General features: G+C 34.9%; 3 protein-coding genes across 4 annotated transcripts; all 3 read right to left on the reverse strand.

Annotated features, from left to right (window-relative positions):
• On the reverse strand, window positions 1-7191 carry LOC132200562 (F-box/LRR-repeat protein 6). 2 transcript variants are annotated; one of them, XM_059626108.1, is made up of 12 exons: window positions 7025-7191; window positions 5757-6102; window positions 4858-5001; window positions 4281-4578; window positions 3836-4070; window positions 3606-3773; window positions 3386-3554; window positions 3164-3328; window positions 2959-3105; window positions 2693-2903; window positions 2474-2633; window positions 1-2418 (listed from the first exon to the last, which is right to left on the reverse strand). In XM_059626108.1, the coding sequence occupies exons 2-12, from the start codon at window positions 5985-5987 to the stop codon at window positions 2172-2174; spliced, it is 2175 nt and encodes a 724-aa protein (XP_059482091.1). In that variant the 5' UTR covers window positions 5988-6102; window positions 7025-7191; the 3' UTR covers window positions 1-2171. The 2 variants fall into 2 exon arrangements, with proteins under 2 accessions (XP_059482091.1, XP_059482090.1); XM_059626107.1 differs by having other exon boundaries at window positions 4281-4581; window positions 7025-7190.
• Window positions 7192-7905: 714 nt separating this feature from the next.
• LOC132199960 (carboxypeptidase B-like) lies at window positions 7906-10842 on the reverse strand. The gene is made up of 6 exons (XM_059625088.1): window positions 10548-10842; window positions 10300-10494; window positions 10040-10240; window positions 9116-9480; window positions 8879-9065; window positions 7906-8823 (listed from the first exon to the last, which is right to left on the reverse strand). Exons 1-6 carry the CDS (start codon window positions 10825-10827, stop codon window positions 8624-8626), a joined length of 1428 nt encoding a protein of 475 aa, XP_059481071.1. The 5' UTR covers window positions 10828-10842; the 3' UTR covers window positions 7906-8623.
• Window positions 10843-11070: 228 nt separating this feature from the next.
• LOC132201392 (carboxypeptidase B-like) lies at window positions 11071-13223 on the reverse strand. The gene is made up of 6 exons (XM_059627544.1): window positions 12888-13223; window positions 12642-12833; window positions 12398-12586; window positions 11985-12346; window positions 11342-11528; window positions 11071-11274 (listed from the first exon to the last, which is right to left on the reverse strand). Exons 1-6 carry the CDS (start codon window positions 13192-13194, stop codon window positions 11102-11104), a joined length of 1410 nt encoding a protein of 469 aa, XP_059483527.1. The 5' UTR covers window positions 13195-13223; the 3' UTR covers window positions 11071-11101.
• Window positions 13224-17992: the final 4769 nt, after the last annotated feature.

Raw genomic sequence — 17992 nt, forward strand, 5'->3', positions numbered from 1 at the left:
TTCTTGCGATATATAGCTTTATATTTTCAATATATTAATAAGATCTTTATTATCTATCTTGATAAAATACAAATTTTGCCTTTTCAATGTTTTTCCATCCGATTTTCCAAGTGTTAGTTTCACTGTTTAAAGAACAAAAAAGCAGGCAGGGATTTTCCTGTTCTGGTTAAAATTCATGTGTTTTTTTAAGGAAGGCCGGAAAACAACGATCTTGCGACTGCCTCTCTGGTCATCGGAATTTGCAAAAGTTTTGCAAAAGAATCTCATTTTCGCGAGTCTTGAGGGCAAAACCAGACCTATTAGATAGATCAGTCTGAGGAAAAAGGCCGAGTATTGCTTCTGGGAGAAAATGATTGGTGCGGCAGCAGAAGCACAAAAAACGTCAACGTGCAAGTGATTTTTTTCTCTTTACGTTTTTTTTATCAAGCGGAACGAACATCGGCGCGAAGGGTTAACAAACACTGCAGCTTGCGGTCAAACGGGGAAACCGAAAACACGTCATGATTGTTGCGAATATCGTACATTTACAGAATTATACTTTTTATCATTCAAGGCCTTCCTTAATAAAAGGCGCGCAAGATCAATTAGCTAAAGGCGCGCCTTGTATCCGCTGGTTTTTGTTGTTTGTATTTACACAAGAACTATTCAAAAATTCCCAAGTAACCAAGCACAAAAATATAAAATTAATAGGCAACTACATAACTTCCTTTTAGGCCTATGAGAAACCTTAGGAGACTACAAAACGAATTCGAGCTACCAAGTAACTTGTACTGTCCTGTAAGAAATTTCCGTACAAAGTATAATTATTACGGTCATGATGACATAAATTATTTTGTGCATGTTGAAAAATAAATAACAGTAAAATCAGTCGCGAGTGTTTTGTTTGGATCAGCTAAGATTTCTCTTGATGCTACTTTCAGTGGCAAAGTAAAAAGTTTCATAGGTGTTCGAAAGATTTTTGGTTATAAGGTGATGGTCGAAGCCGATAAATTATTTTCAGTGCTGACTTTGAAATCTTGAACACAATCAATGCTAATCATCTGCTTCCTGAAATAGTTCCATTTCACAAGGTAAGCAGCACTTACGTTCTTAGAGAATTAACCCGATAAAATAAAAAGAAATAAAAAAGACCAGAGGAAAATTCGTTTGAATTCACTAAAAATTCAGGCGTGAGAAAGAATGCAACTGCCGAGTTGATGACAGTCGGTATCAAAGAGGTATCTTAATTGCTGTTGGAAAATGATAAAGAAATTATCTAAAAACAATCAACACTCAATTCTGAGTAACAGCAGCAGACACTTGGTTACTTGGTCAGTGTATAATCATAATTTCAGTATAACAGCATAGAAAACAAATAATTATAATAGCATTGTAATGATCACCCTCACATAACAACATCAACAGGTTCTTTTTCATCTTTAAATATTATCCTCGTTAATTTTTATAGTTATCATTTACGGTTTTAGTGTTACGCCTAGCACAAAACACAAGGTATCTCAAAGGAGGAGCTTATTCTCGAGTGTAAGACTTTCAACCTCCCCAGATGACTCTTTTCTTTAATAATGGAAAAGCTGGCTTTGCTCTTATCAATAAATCCCTTGGTTCTGAGAGTTAATTGCGCTTTCCATCCGCGATAAACTTCAGATTATAATCTAGACATTTTACATGTAATACTTTTGAGCTTACAAAATTATCAACAAAAATGCATTTTCCGCGTTTAAAAATTCCCCCATATCAGCTATGAGTATTAGACAAAACTCTTTGCTCTCTCGAAGCATAGCATTATGGCATTTTTGTACAAATTCCACTCATTCACATGATTGACTTCATAAATATTTTCTCAACATCTTTCACAACACTAGGGAGTAGCACTCGAGTTTGAATGCAGTTACGGATCAAAAACAAAAAGCAGTAGAAAATAGGCAACAAAATTCACGGATCACTCGGAACAGTGTCTCTTGAACAAGCAACGCGATATCAAAGTTTGTTTCGTCATCAGAGAAGAGCACATCTGAATCTAGGAACTGCTGGAGGCTGAAGAGAGAAGTTGGAATTTTGATTCGTTTAGCCGCGATTCCTCAAATCACATTAACTACCGTAGAATCGAAAAGGAGACAAGTTATTGCTTTATAAAACAAAGCAAGGTTCAATCTTCAAGACACCTCACTTTACTATCGGGCTTCGTCTTGCGGGGAGGAGGCGTTTTGATTTGGAGAATCATCTCCAGTAAGTTCATCAAACTTGCCTGCTGCAACGTTCTGTCTGAGAAGGTCCAAATCTCTGCCTTCATAGTTTCTCTTTATGCCTCGGGGCAGCCCTCTACATGACGACAAGTTCAACGAGGACAGTTGGGGACACCTTAGGAGGACTTCTTTGACAGGGCCAAAACTAACTGATGAGCCGAGGAGGTTTAAGCTCCTAAAATTAAATTTAATGAATTATGTTTTATTTAAGATTTTTAATAATAAATTACCTCAACGGGGATTCTTCGCCTTTTTCAGCAAGAGCAGAAACCGCCTGGTCCACTGCTTCTGTGGCGGTGCTCCAAGCAAGATCCAGTACGATTAAGCTATGACTCCACTTTCTTGCAAGTAGCTCCAGTCCACTTCCAGGCGGCCGAGTTACTTCACAGCCTTTAAAAAATTTAAATTAGTTACAAATACAATCTACACAAAACATTTCCCATCCATACCAGAGAGGTAAAGATGCTCAAGGTCCCAGGCAGGGACTCGGACAAGACTTGAATCGGATATTCTAGTGCACCCTCTAACATCCAGCAGCCGTAGCTGTGTCGATGTCTTTAGAATTCTCTCGATGGAGTTGTCACTAACTTGGGGACTTCCACCTCGTTTGTCGACGGCAAGACTCAGCTCCTCTAAGGCAGGAAATCCAGGCGATTGAGCCTAGTTTTGAAAAATATAGAATTAAAAAAATTTAACTGTTGATTAAATTTATCACCTGTTCTTGTAGTGAAGACGGGGCAAGCGAAACATTACTATTGGCAATTCTAAAGACGCGAAGTTTGGAGCAGCCTTCTTGAAGCAGTTCTAGTGGAATTTGGGCCGAAGTTATGGCTGCGGTTCTCAAGTTCGACAAATCCAAAACCTTTGGAGAAAAATGAAATGAAATTTTCAATAATAATATAGGTCCTAAGTGAAATTACCTGAAGCTCGGGGCAGTTTTCAGAGACAGAGTTCAGAATTTGAGTGAGACCTGCCATCGTATTGTTGGCTAGTGACAGTTGGGTGAGGCGCAAACCCATTTGATGGGTAAACGAGCAGAGAGCTGCTGGTGACACAGCTGCCTTGGAGTTGGGATTCACTTCCATCTAATATTGTAATAATTAATCAATCTGAAGTCTAAAATCACTTTTACAAGAACTCACATTTATGCTAGTCAAGTCTATTCTTGATAACTTTGGGCATCTCTGCGCAAGCAATTCCAAGTGGTCGGATTTCAGACCACCCCATCCTGCCAAGCCTAGCCCTTCTAGTTTATCACCGCAGCAACCGACCACAAACTGTAGCATTGCAGTCATATTGGATACTTTCCACCTGTGCCGAAAAAGTTGTTAAGTGATTCCAGATGTAGTTTAAAATGCAAACCAGTTGATATTCAAGTCTGTTGCGCCGGACAGTCTATTTTCACAGAGCCACCGAAGGACGTGGTCGTTTTTGTGAACGGCTTTGATACGTGGTATGCTCAAGTCGACCACGTTCCACAGCGACGGAGTTATGGCTACATTTCGCCACAGCCGGCACACTTGTGACGCCCTAACATAGGTAATTAGCATTAATTAATGGTCCATGATCAAACAAGTGATTGAACCCCTCACCTCACTAAAAACGGCAGCGTTCCCTCGTCCTGAGTGGCCATCTCGAATATTCTGAGCAAGACGACGTCGGGCATTTTGCAGCCCCAGTCTGACTGGGCCTCTCCTTGCTCGGTTGTCTCATCTACATTGAAACTCTGGCTAGGTTTGGGTCCCTCTCTCCTTCCCCAGGCCTGCGACCTGTCTTCTTCAGCCTCAATCATGAATGACTCGTCATCACTGTCAGAGTCTTTGCGCTCTAAAATTTATGAAAAAAAATCAATTAAACTAAGGAATTAACAAGACCACGGTTTGGATTTATATTCTAAAAAATATAATAAACATGCAGTGACCATGACTAGAATTTATTGAAGGGAAATCATTTGAAAGGATTCTGTTTAACTTTTTGTACTTTTATACATGCTTTAGTCAGAATTGTCAAGTTAATTTATTGAAAATGTCAACTTACTTGTTTTGTATTTTTTCTTTTTCCGCTTTGTCAGTTCTCTCGGCATCTTCACAGGCTTCTGAAGAGGCACAGAGTTGAACTTCTTGATCTTCAGCTTGATGCCGTTGTCGCCCGGTGCAATTTGGCTGCAGTAATGCACGTTGGCCATCCTAGCTGCCTTCATGCCAGGCTTGGGACCTCGCTTTTTAGGAGGACCGCGACTGACGGACTCTGCACCGGGCTCTCGTGTCCGTTTTCGTCCTCGACCGCGACCTCTCGGCGCGTCGATCTCGGTGGTCATCATTTGATGCGGGTGCATCTGCTAAGAATTAAAAACAAACGCAAAATTTTAATTTTTTTTTCTAGTAAAAATTAAAAGAAGTTATTATTAGTTAATACAAAAGGCTTCTAAAAAAATATCTGAAACATGTAATAAAAACTGTAGTGAAAAATAAATTGAAATTTTATGTCATGATTACGTCTGTGTTCAAAATTATTAATTCTACTCAACTTTTCAATTTCTTTCCAAAAGTACTTATTCCCAAATAATGTAATTCTTTTTGTAAATGACATTGAAAGTTTTCAGAGTTTTACTTACGTGATTAACATGTGTATAATTAGAAGCTGCATCTTCGGCGGAGGGAGCGTTAGGAGTGTTGGGTGCAACGGCTGGACTGGCGTTGGGTGGAATAAGTGGACTAGTGGTTGGTAACGCCTGGTCCTCAGGTTTCCCTGGACTCACCTATCGCAAACACACAAATTTTGTTCTTCAATAAAAATGAATCTTGGCAGAGGTTTTTTTCATTTTCTCTGAGGGAGGATACACTTATACCACAAATAAGGGGAGTGAAAACAACAACTTTAATTTTTAAGAGGTTTTTACGTGGTTTTACTGACACTGTGCAAGAAAAACTTGGCTTTCAAGAATGGAATACTAATCAAAATTTAAAAAATTAAACCCTGAAACTGCTTTACACTTTACAACACAAACAAAGACACTACTCTAAACTAATTAGAACAGAAAAAAACACGCACACTAACAATTATCTGAGAATTAAAAACTTTAAATTTGTTTAAAACTTTGAAAAACCGTGGTATAAAAATAATTTCTTGGTTAAACCGGGTTAAACTAACTTTATCATTGAATTAAAAGAAATATAAAAAAAAATTGCAGTAACTTAGAATAGAAACTTGATCTTATTTTTAAAGGATTTGTGCAATCAAGCCCAGTGTTACAATTCCGGCTATATTTTAGCAAATGCTGCATGATTAAAAGGTCAAAGTTCAACACTTTCTTCAGCATTGAAATAATCTGTTTTAGTTTGAATGATATCGAGGTAAAGTTAAGTTGGTTAAAGTAGGTTATTTTTAGGAATAATTTTAGGAAATTTATTTTCAATTTGATAATTTTCCTAAAGAAATTTCTGCAACAAGAAAATATTTCTAGAGAAAACTCACTCCTTGTAAATAATGCACAAGTTTTCATGCAATAATTACCCAGTCTCTAGAGAGCGGTTCGTCCAGCATGACTTTGAGCTCGTCGGGGATGTCGTTGATGTCGGAGACTCCGTTGTTCTGCATGCTGAGGGCGTTGTTGACCGTTTCGTTGAGGAGGAACTCTCGCAGGGCCGACTCAGTCGGGTCCGAGAGACTGCACGAGGCGGGATTGTACATGTCCATGTTGGGCGGGCCGCCCAAGTTAAAGCACGAGTTCATCGAAGGGTCCATCTTCACGCACGGGACACTAGGCTCATGTGCGGCAAAAACTCAACTGACACGCAAGAACAGTTCCAAAAACAGGACCAAAGTGTGACAAACTCAGACGAACAAGGCCATCAGCTGCCTGGAAAAAGAGGGAATTCAGACGGTAAGAAATTTGTATAATTTTGTTATTGCAATTTTGCAAATTTTACGGTGAAAGGACAATTGACGAAAAAGATAAAAATTCTACAAATTTCACTGATTTGTAATGTTGACAGCATAATTGAAAATGACAATTATTTCAGTAAATAAATTATCTCAAAAAATTCAAAACTCATTACAGGCCAAATATTTTATTAATGTTTTCTGAAACTAGCTGAGAATATAATATTTTGAAATGCAAATGAGTAAAAATAGATTCTTTTGAGTTTTCAATTTTTTAATTAATAAATACAATCGGTGCAAGAAAAGAGGCGACGGAAATCAATAGCTTGCGTCTTTGTCTTTGAAATCAGCTAGTAATGAAAAAAAAAAGTGAAACACAATTTCGGCTATAACAGGGGTGGGGGTCGTGGTCACCGAACTGCAGGTCGTCGTGGGTGGGCACCTGTTCGACCTACCGAGGTCTAGTGCGTCACCAAAGCTCACAGAGAGACGGCCAGATGCCAAAATCGATTGGTTCATTCAAAGGCCCAAAAAGAAAGAGGGCCAGGGTCCCTTTGGAGGAGCGGAAGGACCCTCAGGGGTGACCCCATTCGCAAGGGCCGCGGCACAAGCGATCCTCAAGGAACGCCCCCTTTTACCTCTCTGTGTGATTGTTTATGTTAGGGGGGTTTGACAGGTGTGGATTGCGACCCTTGGGGGCCTCCCCGGCGCTCTGCAACTCTGCAGCTCGGGGGCGGGCAGACGGCCCCCGGGGGCGGCGAATGGGTGGCAGCGGAGCGTGGCTGGGCACGTTAAGTGGCGAAAATTGGCTGAAATTGAGGCGGCTGTCGCAGTGATTTATTGTGTTTGGAGGACGGGCCGAGAGAGGAGGCGGCCAAACGGGCGGCCGCGGCGCTTACCAGGCGGCCGATCGTGGGGGCGCGTGCGGCCCGACTTCAGCAGCGGGCGACGCAAGTGCGACGCGACGACGGGCAACTCGCTCCGTGGCCTACAAAGAACACAAATATTGCCGTCATCTTGCTTGACTACCGATCCATCTGACCTTCTCTTGACCAACCGGAAGTCGTCTTCCAAGATTTCTGCACGCAGTTCGCGAAGCGCCCACTAGAGGGTTGCCATGACCCACATTCCGAATCGATACCAAAACTCGCTGTACGTGCGTCGCGCCCCACGGAGCCACCTTGCGAACAATGTGCGAAGCGCACGCAACGCACGCTGCATAACCGGCAGGCGCTTTCACTACGACCTTATCTCTGACTACGACTGACGAACCTGTGGAGCGTAGTTTGATTCGGCCGGCAGCCAGCATCATTCGATCGCAGACAATGAGATTAGGCAAATAGGCAAGCAATTAATTAAGTAATTTAAAAAGTTCAGCATCAAGTTGGCCTAGGATAATAATTGCTCGTTGCATAAACGAGAATTTATTTGCACGAGTTATTTAAAATGAAAAAAACGTTTTTTTTTTTTTTTTTTTTTTAATTATATTGACATGACGAGACACGACAATATAAAAAAAATTGTATTAATTTGAGATTAACTGATCAATTGGCGTGTGATTTAATATATTGAAAAATGAGAAAATAACAAATCTGTATAGGAATGTCGTTAAAAAATATAACATTAAGAAGTGAATTCAAAGAGTTAATGCGGACGAAAAAAAACTAGTTAAGATTACAAGCAGTTGTGTGTAAAAATAAATACATTTATCTTTTATTAACATCTGACGCCGACAAATAATACGTGATTTACGTGAATATAAGTGGGTCAAATATTTTTAATCATAAATTAAATTGCAAATTTACACAAATCATTTTTAATATTTTTATTTTTAAACTGGATATAAAATATGGGTTTTATTTTTTAAAGCTCTGTAATTTCAATAAGTAAGATTTAATTTTTTTTTAGGTTTCTATAGTGGGAAAAAAATTAATTTTAAGCAATTCTTGAAAATTGGAAATTGGTAGCAAAGTCATTTTTTTTAATGTGTATAAAATAAATTACGTATTTGATGCCTCTGCCAGAGTGTTTTTTCAAATTTCATAGTTGCACATTAAATTTTACAATGCAATAATTTATTGTTTATTAAAACAATAATAATTATTTGTCGAGATGAAAATGTGAATTAGCTTAAAGTTTTTGCTAATTCACATTCCAATCTCAATTTTCCTCCAAATTGGTAAGCACATTAGACAGAGAATTAAGTAACAGAGAAAAATATTGAAACAACTAACTGATAAATTGAGATTAATGATTAAATAATCATTTAATATCTTTTTTTATATATTTTTTATATATTCACTTATAACATATTTTGTCCATTGAAAATTGTTTATTGACTCGATGAGTTGACATACGTGTAAATTAATGTACAACTAAAAATTTAAATATACAAAAATAAATAATTTGTAATAATTGTAACAGATTTTTCAATAATTAAGTATTTTATGAAATAATATAAATTGTGAATAACCATATAAAATAATTTAATTGACAAGTTAGTCAAAACTTTCCATATTTACGACACTCATAAGAGCGATTTCCTCTGCCATAGCCTTAACCATTTCCATTGCACCTGTTGCAGTTGGTTTAATCAAGCGCGGCGGCAATAAAAATCCGTGAACACCCTTGTCAGGCAGCTCGACCATGTACGAGTATTTAATTTCAGCGACTGCTTTTGCCCAGTCCAAAGACGAACCTGCAATTCAAAATTTTTCTTTTTTCTTTTAAATATATTTTAATTGATTAATTACCCGATAGTGGATAAAGAGTCCTGGCGGCACTTCCAACCGTGTAAAACGTTCGAGTTGAATTCCGAATCGCCACCTGTGCCTTTTTGGCAACTCTTTTCAAATCTTCCACGTCTGTCGGCAAAGCACTAATCGAAAATCCGTATGGGTACAAAATGAACTGACTGTAGCTGTGAAAAGAGAGGTAACCCTATTTCTGAATTATAAAACGTCAAATTAAAAAGAAGAAATATATTTCACCTTAAAATAGCCTTTGGGATAACTCAGGATGTAATCCCTGATGGCTCTGCTCTCGGGCTCGGAAAAAGCCGAAGGGCCTCGATAAAGGGACGAGCATCTTTTGCTGGACGAGCCGATTTGTCCCCATTGGAATCCAAAATTCCGATTCAAATCAACTCCGGTGCACCTTCCTGGCGAGGAGCGACTCTTGCGCCACATTCGGTCTCGACGACTTGTTTGCGTGTACTCGTAGCCGTCCACATTGATTAATGGTGCAATGTGGAAATCAATTTTGTCGGCGAATGAATATTTAGACCTGTTTTCCACCAATTCTTTTGTAATGAACGTAACTGTTGCTGGAGAAATCCATTCCCTGGCGTGGATCCCTTTAAAAAAATTACATATATAGGAATTTAATATAAAACGTTGTTATATTAATTTTTACATCAATTGTTGTTTAGTAGAAATATTAATATTTATTATGATGTTTCATTTTTTTATTTTTGATAATTATAGCAATCACTATTTCTGAATTTCTTCAAGATGCCTGGACTTCTAGACGTAAACGTTTTCCAACAATCAATTGAAAATTATATCTATCAAAGAATTTATAAAAAATACTTTGTAATTTAATTATATGTTACTCAGATTAAATTTATTTAGTTATAGTGTAGCTAAAATTTAAAAAAATTAACTCTAATTAAATATATATATATATATATATATATATATATATATATATATATATATATATATAATCATGATTTACATTAAAAAATTTAATTAATTCTAATGGTTAAATAACAAACAAAATAACTGTTATACTTACATACAACATATTTTATAGCAATTTTATATTTAACTAAATGTTTTTTGTCAGGTTTTAAAATTCAATGTTGGCAAAAGATTTAAGCAAAAAATGAGTAAATAAAAAGATTATTTTACCTCCATCAATAAATATCGCTGGCTTACTAATTAATAGACCAGGACCAGATGTTGAAATTTTAAGCAATTTAATGTCTTTTCCTTGAGCAGTTTTTCCAATTGTGTGGACAGAACATATTTCAGGGTATGTAGCCGCGTAAAAGTCTAAAAAGTCGTGTATCACCATGTACCTGTGATATCCAGTCCAATTAAGCTCGTATGCTATATTTTTTAAATTTTAGAACGTTATTTTAAATACAAGCATTGATTTAAAATCTTACACGCTCTTCCTGTGCCCACGTGCTGCGGGTCGGGTATTTCAGAATCAACAACCAATTTCAACACGTTTGGAATTTTGATGACCGGCTGAATCCCAACTTTGAAAAGTCGGTCCAAAACGTGCTCCTGATTTTCACGGAGAACCATAAATTCGGCCCGATCTCTTTTCCCCGCCTTATAGAGCCACAAATCCACCACTGGAAATTTTTAATATAATTTTGAATGATGAATATTAATTCAAGTCACTCACGATTTTCGTCCTCTAACTGTACAATTAGGGCCTTGTGCTCAGCTTTTCTCAACATCACCTTATAAACCTGAGCTCCATTCAAATCACTTGAATTTTCGGCTCCCGAAATTTCTTCAGTTTTAAAACCAAACTCTTTTCCTGTCACTGCAACCTCCTCTTCATAAGGCAACGTTACTTGTGCAAACGTTGCACAAAATGCTCCAGCCACCAAAACCAACGGCCAAAAACTTACGCTGGAGATCATTTTGCGCTTGGTTCCGTTTGTATAAATCACGGCCATGGAAATAGCACGAGAAAAAACGGTTCCATCCTTTTATGCTCTTGCGTGCCCTTCCAGTTACATTCCCGCTTAATGGTAAAATTATAACCGAAAATGACCTCAGAAAACTGGTTGGTGGCGCCGTGCTTTACGATAATGAAGAGTCTAGCAAGTACTTTTTTTATTCTCATTAACTAGAGTTTTTTTTATTATAAAATCAAAATGGGGAATTTTTATTTCTAATAAAAGTTTCATTGTTAAATTTTTTTTTTTTTTAAATTGAATAAATTTTTATTTAGACTCCTCGAACTTCATCAGCTACAACTTTGACGATTTCAAACGCATCCGCTGCGGTTGATTTGATAAACTTCTCCGGCAACACAAATCCATATTTCCCTTTGTCTGATAGTTCAACCACATAAGAGTATTTTATTTTCGCATCACCCTTTGCCCAGTCATCAGAAGCGCCTAAATGCACCAAAAAATAAATATCAAAATTTTTAAACGAAAACTAGATTAATTAATTATTAATTACCTGATGAACTGTAAAGAACTTGAGCAGCGTTTCCAACAGTGTATTTGGTTCCACTCAGTTTCCTGACGGCACTGGCAGCCGCTTTTCCAACCCTGTCCAAGTCATCAACGTCATCGGGAAGTTCGTTTGAGGCATATCCATAAGGGTATAAAATTAATTGCCCGTAACTGTGGAAGGAGAGATAGGCCTGAAAAGAATTTTCATATTTTAAATTTCATTTAAGAAAATACGTTTTCAATACAAAGTAGAACTCTGCTTTTTTATGTCATATTTTATCAGATTTTACAAATTTTATGAGGCGTTTTTTTATTTGAAATCAGTTTTGGTTGACGATTAAGCATAAGGAGCCAATTCATTAAGATTATAATTTTACAAAAAAATTCAATAGAACCACTTTTAAAAAAATAATATTTAGTTCAAATTATGATTGAAAATACAGATGAAAATGATAAATTCAAAAGTTACTCATTTCCACTAGAGTGTTTGCCTAAATATTGAACTTATGGATGAGTATTTGGGCAGAATATGCCCGGTGATTCATTAATAAACAATATTTGAAACTAAATTGCCAGCAGAAAAAATACCACATTCTTAATCAAATTATTGTAAATAACAAGCTTTCAGAAAATTTAATTTAACAAACCTGAAAATTAACTTGAGATTCCAAAATAAAATCTCTAAGCGCTTTTGTTTCTGGCTCGGAAAATGCACTGGAGCCGCGATAAATATTTGAGCAGCGGAAGAAACTGGAGCCGGACGTTCCCCATTTGTAGCCAAAATTCCTATTCAAATCGACACCGTTGCAAAAGCCGAACAGGTCGGCGCGATTTTTGCGCCACAGTCGGTCGCGGGTGTGCGAATACTCGTAGCCGTCGACGTTGATCAGCGGCACAATGTAGAAATCGACTTTGTCAACGAATGATGAGTACTTTTCTCTATTCTCCACCAATTCCTTAATTATGTATGTAACCGAAGCTGGCGAAATCCACTCTCTTGCGTGTATTCCTAAAATTATTTTTTCTTATTATTAAATTAATTTTTATTGTTGTCCAGCACCTCCATCAATAAACACGGCTGGGTTGCTTTCTGCGCCGGAAGAAATCTTTATCAATTTAATGTCTCTTTCCTCTCTGGTCTTTCCAATAGTTTTAACTGTGCATATGTCCGGATATGCAGTTGCGTAATAATCAAGGAAGGCGTGAATAACTCCAAATTGATGGTACTCATCCCAGTTTAAACTGTAACCTTTTTATAAATAATAATTATTAAAATTGATTTTTTTTATAATAAATTACTTTACCTGATCTGAGAGCAATATTATTTAGATTTACTCTGTCATTTGTTTTAATCAATTTTTGCAAATCGGGAATCATAATTTTTGGCTGAATTTTTGCTTCTTGTAATAACGACTGCACCTTTTCCAAATTTTGAGGCAGAATTAGAAACTCCGCACGACTAGCATTGCCTTTTGTGTGCAGCCAGACATCAATAACTATCAGAATAAATATTTATTATTTTTAGTTTTTCTCTAATTAATTCTACTCACGTTCTTCTTCCACTAATTGTTTAAAAAGTCTGTTCTGCGACGCGTTTTTCAGTTTCACTCTGAAGACTTTTGCACCTCGAAAGTCCACAGTCTGGTTTTGGGGTGATGAACTTCCTTCATCGATTTCCTGAATTTCCTCAAAAAACTCATCACTAGTCGTGGTTGTGTCTGTACTTTCAGTGGTTTCAAAAATTTCCTCGGCACTCGCAAAAAATGCCAGCAGCAAAAAAATCAAAGCCATTTCTCGGGCTAAACGCATGGCACCTGTTGATTCGCGGACCGACCTTTTTTCACCGACTCCGTTCATTCAAATGAGTCAAGTGGAAGAGCGCCAGCCTCCAGTGGTTACTGTTATTCGCTCTGCGATGGGATTCTGTGAAAAAGGCTTGGCTGCTTCTCTTACTATAAGAAATATTGTTATAACAGTTTCCGCGTGGTGACAAAATGACCAGGGGCAAACAGGTTTGCACAGTCAATTATGTCGCTGTCACTTAACAATATAAATTATAAATCATACAAGAAACTGATATGATTTAGAGGCGCTTTTTAATGTCATGAACTCTAAACAAGAAAATAGTTTATAGATTCTATAGACCGACTATTTTCTTGTTTTAGATAAAATTTTACAAGTGTATATTACCAAACAGATTTTAAATATTAATTAATTATTATTTATTCTGCTCAAGTCATACAAAAATAAAAATTGAAATTGGAAGAATGAGCAGAAAGGGTATAACAACTAGCAGAAGTATAGACGTGCATGCAAGTTTCATCCAGTGGAGATGTATTGATGATAAATAAAGTTTTAGATGTCATCATCTTACCTTGATAAACTACTATTTCCAATCTTGATTTTATTGTATTTTTTTTCTATAAAACATATAAAATTATTTCTGAATTTATTTAATAACTCATTGAAACAAGAATATAATTTAAGTTTGGAAATAAGATGACAGAACGTTACTCTATAAACAATGAGAGCGACCATACGTAACGTTTGTTGATTTATGTCAGGATGATCGCTAAAAATCACCCATTGATAAAATTTTAGTTTAATTATTTGTGTCTTTTAATAGGGAAATCGGCCACGCCATAGCCACGCCATGGCCACGCCATGGCCATGTCGCGCGAGTCGAGCGAGATAGCCATGCCATAGCCATGTCGCGACCGCCGCGAATGCCGCGACTCGCTCAACTCGCGCGACATGGCCATGGCATGGCTACAACAACAACAAGCGGCGCGAAAACTGCACACTTATATAGGCATGAATGAGATTTTTTCGGTCCAAGGGAAAAATGGCAAATTAATCAAAATCAAATTTTTAAATTGAAATTATTTCGTCTCTGAATTAAGAGAATTTAAAGCAAAAGTGAGGCAGCATCTCATTTCAACAGAACACAAAAAAAAGTCAAAACATTGCCTCCAATGCTCCGATCTCCTATTGCCTAAGGCCTAAGAAGATGATTAATTATTTTTTATGATTTAACGATTTTTATTTCAAAGCACAAAGAGTGATATTTTCCATTATAAAAATATTATTTAATTTTGTTCACATTGTGACCATGAAAAGATTATTTATTCCTACACAGCAAGTGTAAAGCCTTGCTGGTCTCGCATCACGAACTTTGACAACACAAAAGTGACAAATTTAATTACACATATTATTCCCCGTTGTTCTTTAGAAATAATAATAGAAAGCCTACCTAACAATGAAAGTGCGATAAAACAACGTTTTAATATTTTATGCATACTGAACATGTAAATTAAATAAATATTGAGTTATTTTTTTAAATTACAATTCTATTTAATGTTAAATGCATATTTTTAATGGTTAAATGTGTGTAATAATCCTTCTTAAAATTTTTAATAATTATGTTAAATTTCAGTAGAATATTATTATTCATTATTTAGTAATTATTTTCCTGTAAATTCCTATTTGACGATCATATGATTGTCAAAATAAGTAAGGCAATTTCAATCATTAAACTTTTTTGCAGCTGCCTAAAAAATATTAACGGGTGTGTGCAAAGGCGACAGTGGTGGCGAATCTTATATTCACAATTTTCGGGCACTTCAGGCCTAACTTTTACTGCAATTAGCATGGTTCGGGTCAAGAGATTTGAAATAAACGAAGAAGAAAATGTCACTTGCAATCCAAAATATTACCTGCTTTTCACCAATTCAATAAATTATATTATGCAATGATGCAATGGCTCATAGATATGCCAAAAGAGTCAAGAAACGAATAAACGTCAAAATCCATGGTTTGGTTAAATAAATCGATAATTTTCCAGATATTTTTATACTACTTACAATTAATAGTAAAGTCATTGCAAACTAATGCATGTACTTTTTGTTTATAAATATGTATGAGTGTCCAAATAATAATGACATTATATTTAATTCAAAAATAATATATCTTTTTTTTGTCATTTCATTTATGTCAATTTTTGAATGACACACGGTACTACTCTTTTAAATGGGACATTGGGATCCAATATAATTCGCGGCGTTCGGGCGAGTCGCGCCATAGCCATGCCATGGCCACGCCATAGCCATGCCATGGCCACGCCATAGCCATGCCATGGCCACGCCATAGCCATGCCATGGCCACGGGAAATGAATTAGAAAAAGGTTTATTTATAATACCTTTTCCTTTTAATTTTTGTCAAATGCTCACTGAGGATATTACATATTTCCAAAAGTTTGAGAGAATTCCATTTTTGCATGGGTGTCAACTTTAAGAAGTTGCGTGTGTTAGAATTTCAAAGCTCCTCCTTTGAATCCTTTGAGGATTAAAAAGTGTCGCTCCATTGGTCTCCAAAACGAGCATGCGTTCCCTCCCTCGGTGTATCATCTTTCAACAAACTTTGATTTTTACCACAAATTAGCAAATAAGTTGCGACTTTTGATGAATGAAACCAAAAGAAGCAGATGAAAGCAAAAAGTGGAGGCAGGATTTGCGCTTTTGCACGGTGTGCGCTTTAACCCTGCAAGAAATGAAACCAGTTGACCGAGTTTTTAACAAGTTTTTTTTTCTTTGTAAAAATTGAAGCCATCCAATTTTTATATGATAAATTTACATATGAAAAAGATTTTTGATAGTTTTAAATCATTATTCTTTAAATTACACTTGTAACGAAAACACGTTTTTATCACGAGAAAAACTGGTATTTTTGATACGAGTTATGTAAAATCTGTTCTCGTTAAAGAAATACCAGTTTTAAACAAGTTATAAACTGGTAAATTTTTAACAACACTTAAAAATATTTTTACAAATCAGAAAAAAAATTTATTGTTAAAAAAAAAATTATTGACGTTAAAAAATAAAAAATGAAAAATTGTGAAATACTTTTTCAGTAAAATTTTTATTAAATAACATTTCAATTTAAAAAAAAAATTATTGATGTGATAAAAATCTACTTAAAATTAATATTGAGGGAAAAATGTTTTAAAATTAATCTAAAAAAATTAATTTATAATTTCCTTATTCAACGGAGCAGAGCTTTGTAGGTGAGGTCGAGATGTGACAAACAGGTGGCAAGCTCATTTTAATTAAAAACTAGTTCAACATTATTTGCAAGTCAGCTCTCAGATTAAGAAATATTTTTTTACATATATATATTATAAAAAATTTTCTTATAATATAATTGCAATATTATTTAAGCTTCTGAAAAAAATAATATGGTGCGTGATTTATTTTTCGAACAATTGGACGATAATTTTAGGGAATAATTTAACTAAAAATTAGGTATAAATTAAATTTATAAGTAAGCGTTTTCATCAAATGCTCAATTTTACTCAAAATTCTTTAAAGTAAATTTCTTTATACCAAATATTTTAATTTTTTAATTAGACGATTATTGTTAAGTGGTAAAATTAATTTTTTAAATAAGTGTTTTCATCAAATAAGCAAATTTTTCTCAAAAATTCTTCATAGTTAAATTTCTTTCACTTTTTATAAATATTATTTTTCTTTTTAATTTTGACAATTAGTTTTGGAAATATATTTAAAAATTAATTTTGTAACAATTTAAGTAGGAAAAGTGTCAGAATAGAGAAATGTGTCGTGTGTTTTGAGCGTACCCTTCTCGTTGAAGGTCGTTCGAGAGATATCGAGACACTATAGTTATTTTTCGCTTTATTTTTCACGTAAACGCTCAAAACACTATTCTAACCAAAATAATTTTAAAAAAATTTAATTAGTATAAATATTTTTCACAGAAGTTGTCAAATTTGGAATAAATTTTTTGATGTAAAAATTGTAATTAAAAAATAATTTATGAGAAAAAAATTTATTATTTGCTGATAACACTCTCGTTATGTATTAATTATATTAATTTTAGTAAAAATAGTTTCACAGCGTTATGATTTGTAGCTGCCGACTTTAAATTCAATTCACCCATGTGATCGTGAAATTCTACTACAAATTAAAATAAAAATAATAATTGTACAAAAAAAATAATTAGTAAATTGCATAATAATGCCAATGTATTTGGAAATTTAATCAAAGAGCAAAGAGTGGAGCGTTTCACAAGCGCACGCACCGCGAGATAATTTTTTTTTCAAATTAGAGAACTTTTCCTTAAATAGAAGTTGATTAAGTGGATTAAATCTCTTCTATATATTATTAATTTAGGGCAGGGTATGTGAATTTAGAAAGAATTATGAGCCCCAAAATTTTAATAATCTGTTAAATTAATTTGTAATAATAATTATTTTTTATCAATTGATATATTTCTTTCCATTTTTTAATAACTCATTACTTTTTTTAATTAAATATAAAATTAAATGTATATTTTCTTTTCTCTTAATTTTTTTTTAATATAATTCATTTTATTGAAAAAAGCTGAATTAATAATTTTTTTTTTATAAAATTTATTAGACTAATATTCTTTTAATATATTTTTAGGATCCGGAATTTTTTTTATAATTTGCAATATTATTATTGTGTTAGGAAAAGTAGCTGATAATTTTTTTGGTAAAAATATTCTCCATAATATAATTTTTATTACAAATCTTAAATAAATCCTTAAACGACTAAACGTTCTTATGTATATGCATCTCGAATCATTTTGCGAACCGAAAAAATTTTGGTAATATCT

The sequence above is a fragment of the Neocloeon triangulifer genome, unplaced genomic scaffold (assembly GCF_031216515.1).
Source record: "Neocloeon triangulifer isolate White Clay Creek 2 clone unplaced genomic scaffold, ASM3121651v1 ptg000014l, whole genome shotgun sequence".
Taxonomy (NCBI): Eukaryota; Metazoa; Arthropoda; class Insecta; order Ephemeroptera; family Baetidae; genus Neocloeon; species Neocloeon triangulifer.